Raw genomic sequence first — 5,443 nt, 5'->3', positions numbered from 1 at the left:
TTGCCCACTTTGGCTGGAGTTAAAGACCGGTGGGTGTCTAAGATAAAAGTCTCACAGTCAAAAACAGAATCAACTTGTTTGGTGATTGACATTCTGTACATTCCCTTCACTGACGGCATATTTGATTTAAATAGAGCCTAAACCACTTTTCAATTTCAATACCATAATACAAGCCAAGCAAACAACAATTTATTTGAGTAGAAGTCGTGCTGAGTCTTCTTCTTTGGTATGCTAAAGGCAGCTCCCCCAGAAACAAAATGATAGGATCCATCTGGCTCTGAGTACTGTATAATCATAGTCACTACCTCTGGAAAACACAACATCACGGGAATGCAAAATACCCACATCTCATTGAGATGTTAAATGTAGGAGTAAAGCTCTTAATTTGAAATGCAATTCCCAATCCATCCCTTTACCATTCCGTCCCTGACTCATTTAGAACAGATTGTTGTGATTGTTTACACAAAGGCACTCCATTATGCTGGGGCATTCAGAGGGAGTAGAGAGGATGAAGTGTTTTCTGTTTCCTGTTTATGCCACACACTTTATATAACCATTAGCAATTCAATCTGAGACAATTAAGAATGGGAAATGTTGACTGATATGGCCCATATCTCCTATGTTTGACTAATAAAGTGAGCTTGGTAGCTTGGTATTCATGAGGCTATCTGCATACTGGAGGAGGCCCACAATACCAGCAACTTTTTTAGAGACACCTATATTTGCTTCTTTCTCCTCCTCCTCTTTACTCCCCTTCTTCCTCCTCCTCCCCCTCCTCCTCCCCCTTCTCTTCCTTCTTCCACTCATCATCCTTTCCCTCCCTCTTTCCCCTGCTCCTCTCCCTCTACCTCCAAGCCTAATCTCAATTTGATTCTCCTTTTCTCATCTTCACCTTTCCGCTCCCCAGGACTCTATCTGATTTAATGTCTGTAATAGAGGGTTTCCCACCCCCAGTATTCAGAGCCTTGACTACAGCCTAACTGATAGCTTCTCATTCTAGAGCCGCTCTCCAATGAGATGGCACGGGAGCTATTTTAATCTGCTTTAGAAAGGAATGGACGCACAGTCCCAAGAGACCATCTCCATCTCCTGGAGTCATGAACCGATGATATGCACGTGGAGACGCACAATAACGAGGGCAGCCGAGAGGGACAGAAAGAGAGAGAGAAAGAGAGAGGCACAGAGACAGACGATAAATTGTGTCTTCATTTGAGCTGTGTTATTGCGAAACTTTAACTGAGCACTTTTTCTTCTCTCCTCCATATTGCTCTGCCCTTATTCCACTCATCACAAGTGGCCTAAAGGAAAGAAACACTCTAGTTTGAAACCACAGTGTTGTTTTCCCCTTTTTTCTTTAATTGCCTTTCTGTCACATTCCCAACGGTAGCTACAGAATCCTTAGGCTGAGAGCTGATAAGCCACAATTCTGCAAATCAATATCTATCTGTACTGTCCCCAAGCGAATCTATAAGGTCACGCTATTGGATTTTAAAACCAGACATGGAGAGACGGACTAATAAAAGGGTACCCAAAACGTAACCCTGAAGACGGTTTGGATATCTCTATCTTTCACTGGAGCAAATGGCCAATTACTATGTATGGCATTGCAAATGCATTTGTGTCTCACTACTCCACCACCCCAATACCATAGAGACCAACAGTTAGGCTATCTCTGGCATTTCTCAGATACTATTGTAGCCTAATTGGAGTTGACACATAATTTAGTCCCTACAGTCCCGACGCCAAGCATCCATATTTGAATTGTTTTTGTGTGTCTGTGGCCTTTTGTGACGGTGGAACTTACTCTGTCTGTCTGTAGTTATTCTGTTTCTCATCACGTTTCCCTGTGAATGTGTGTGTGCCGTTGAGCTGACTGTTGCTAGATTGATTTATGTGTCGCCTGAATGAGTTTGATCCCAGAGGCGGTTTTCTTGCAGACAGGCAGACAGGCAGACGGGAGGCGAGCTCACCGTTCACAGTGCCTCGCCATGCCCTCCTGGCTCGTTTTCCTGCACTGGAAGGAGAGCAGAGCGATAAACTAGATGCATAGCTGCAGCGGCAAGTCAAACTCCCCTAGTATGTTAACTTTATCTTCAAGGATGTGAAAAGCGAAAGGCCATCCACCTTAACCTAAGAGTCACACTAGGATGCTCATTGCTCAACAGCTAAGGTTAAAGATTCATGAGTGAACCGGGGAATGTGAATCACCCAGTAAAAAGGACACATTTCTCAGTGATAAGAGCGATTACAGATTGCCGACATGAACGACAGAGAAATTAATGAGGTCAATTTAACGTGAATAAATTGATTGATGTAGGCTAGCTGGAGGGCACATGTCTCGGGAGACAGGAAGCATATGAGGCAGAGAATGCTATAGCCTAGACAACGTTCACTTGCCTAGAAGTGTCCTCATATCAATTGATCAGCAGAGTCCAATTTAAATTCTCCTCATTTACGGTATTTACATTACATGTGTAGAAGTAGTAGCCTGTGTCTGTATTATATCATAGGGTTTCAACCAAGCAGTCTGCGTTAATTTGATGGTTGGAGGCTGTCTTGGGTGATTCCTGGACCGTTGGAAAGTTTGAGCGAAATATAATTCCTTCTGAGCAAGTTTCTCCTCCAACAGGGTGAAGTAGAAAACATGTTTTATTTCAGACTCAGTGCTCGATAAAGGAACTAACATTGGTAATAAAGTTTGGAATGTGATGAATGTACCTTGAACAGCATGGCTGAAGTATGTGGATTCCTTATGATCTGAACAATGCTCCATGTTTGTTTTGGTATGGTATTACAGTAGGGGAAAGACCTAGAGGTAAAGGTAAACGTAAGTGCACAGACAGAGATGACTTTTGGGAGCATAGGCTACTAAAGGTGCTATAGGGCAGTATTACTGTAGTGTTATGAACTACAAAACATCTTAAACATGTGCATCTGCCTCTATCTCCATGCAGCGGCCAAGGCTACCGGCGACTTCTACAACAAGCGGCGTCTGATGGTGGAACTGCCATCTGAAGGCGGCCTCCCCCTCCAACACATGAACTCCATGCGACCTATGAACGCCATGACCAACAACCCTATTTCCCACAACCCAATTAATAACCCCACCATGACCCACAATCCAATGAACAACCCCATGGCCCACATCAACCCCACGGCCCACATCAAGCCCATGTCTCACAACAACCCCATGTCTCACAACAACCCCATGGCCCACAACAACCCCATGGCCCACAACAACCCCATGGCCCACAACAACCCCATGGCTCACACCAACCCCATGGCCCACAACAACCCCATGGCTCACACCAACCCCATGGCCCACAACAACCCCATGGCTCACACCAACCCCATGACCCACAACAACCCCATGGCTCACACCAACCCCATGGCCCACAACAACCCCATGGCTCACACCAACCCCATGGCCCACAACAACCCCATGGCTCACACCAACCCCATGGCCCACAACAACCCCATGGCTCACACCAACCCCATGGCCCACACCAACCCCATGGCCCACAACAACCCCATGGCCCACAACAACCCCATGGCCCACAACAACCCCATGGCCCACAACAACCCCATGGCCCACAACATCCCCATGGCCCACAACATCCCCATAGCCCACAATCCCATGAATCCCATCAGCCCCCTGGGCTCCCTGGGCCCAGAGCCCGTGGCCACCTACATCACAGAGATGCCCAGCAGCTTGCCCATTCTATCCAGCTCCCACCAGGGCTCCACCATGCCAGCCGCGCCCAAGCAGAACGCACAGAAGCCCCAAAGACTCAGCAGCAGTGGCTGTGGCGGCGACAGAGTCAGTAATAAAGGTTCAGGAGCCATGACTATGTCCAGCATGACTAGAACAGGGACTTTCCCGGGGCCTCACCGCCACACCGGGACGGTTCCCGGGCCTCACCACCAACAACAACACCACCACCAACATCAAGAGCAACAACACCACCCACTGGCCTACAGCTCCAACACCATCGCAGCCCCCAGGGGGATGGGGGGAGGGGTGGGTCTGAAGGGCTGGGACGGGACTGAGACGGTAGGCAGGAGGAAGGGTTACGGCTCCAAGAGGCCCCAGTGTACGGTGGAGCAGATCAACAAGCTGCACAGTCAGTCCCGCTCCCAGAGCCACAGTCAGCACTTCCTGCCCACTCAGCCTTACTTTGTGACCAACAGTAAGACGGAGGTAACTGTGTGAGAGAGTGGGAGAAGGGGACGAAGGTTGCCCAAAGCAGAGTCACCCAATAGACAAAGAGGGAGAGGACAGAGATGGTGGTGTGTAAGGCCCAGGTTGTTTTGTGTCTTTCTGGGAGCGGGGGCCAGAACAGTGCACCCTGGTGGTGTGGCAGTGTGCTTGCGTGTGCCGTCCAGTATGAGTGTGTAACTGCACATGTGACTGTCAGTCAATCCTACACAGATCCTCAGTCAGAGGGCAACGTGGGCGGGATTGTATAACCATGGCAACGTCCAACAGAAGTATCAAATTCATTGTGTGTGTTATAATATCTCCTGTGTAATGACAACATTATCGACCAATGACAGTGAAACGTGAACCCAGCAACAGCAAAAGGAAACATGAGATTGCCATGGATTGCATTACCAAATCTGACAAGCAATATGAGATCTATGGACACCACAATGGCTGGGGCTAAAACATTGAGCAGGGAAACAACAAACTGTGGGGAAAGGAAAAGACATTCATTAAAGAGGCTCTCTCCTACAAAGCCATTGAATCAGCCACAGTTTTAGGGTTATGGGATATGGCTACGAACATTATGGGCTTTGTTCTGTGCTTGTAGCCTTGAGAAGTCTCTTGGTCATCAACACAGAGAATGGAGGCTGTTGTCCTGTATATTTGATGTAGAGTACTTGATCACAGCTGACCCGAAGGCAAGGAGTCTGAAGCATCATCTAGAGGATAGTACTGTACTCCTGAAAGACTCATCAGTCCCAATGCTGTTCACACATAGAATCGGAGAGAATCTGTGATCCAATATTTAAAGATGTGACTACAGACCATGGCCATCTGTAGTGATACCAGCAAGCTTTTATATTCCCCTTTTTCTCTCTCTTTCATTCTCTCTATCCCTCTGAGAAAAGGCAACCTTCAGGTAAAGACAAGGTAAAGAGAGAGAAAGTGGTTCTGAATCGGTTCTGTTCAACAGTGTATGGCGAGTCCCTTGATAAGAACTATGAAACCAGATTGAGAGATATCCCTCACCTGTATTATTGCGACACAGTATTGTGATTTATATAATGTACCAACATTTGTATTTCTGTTTGTATTTTTGTATGACTGTGTCCTCTTGACCTTTGACCACCTCTTCACTCTGGCGTTTGTGAAAAATACTGTTGCTAGGGCATCCAAATATATAATGGTCTAAAAGTAGAAGACAAAACCTCTTCAAGCAAATCGAACAGTCAAATC

At 46.9% G+C, this 5,443-nt stretch overlaps 1 protein-coding gene across 1 annotated transcript in view; it reads left to right on the top strand.

Annotated features, from left to right (window-relative positions):
- LOC139377148 (shisa family member 9a) overlaps positions 1-4,213 on the top strand; it is a 44,774-nt gene extending 40,561 nt beyond the window's left edge. Inside the window, exon 4 of the mRNA XM_071120163.1 lies at positions 2,955-4,213. Coding sequence (XP_070976264.1) covers positions 2,955-4,213 — 1,259 coding nt within the window. The remainder of the gene's footprint in view (positions 1-2,954) is intronic.
- Positions 4,214-5,443: the final 1,230 nt, after the last annotated feature.

The sequence above is a fragment of the Oncorhynchus clarkii genome, chromosome 20 (genome assembly GCF_045791955.1).
Source record: "Oncorhynchus clarkii lewisi isolate Uvic-CL-2024 chromosome 20, UVic_Ocla_1.0, whole genome shotgun sequence".
Taxonomy (NCBI): Eukaryota; Metazoa; Chordata; class Actinopteri; order Salmoniformes; family Salmonidae; genus Oncorhynchus; species Oncorhynchus clarkii.
The sequence above is the reverse complement of the archived record's forward strand: the minus strand, read 5'-3'. Positions and strand labels throughout refer to the sequence as shown.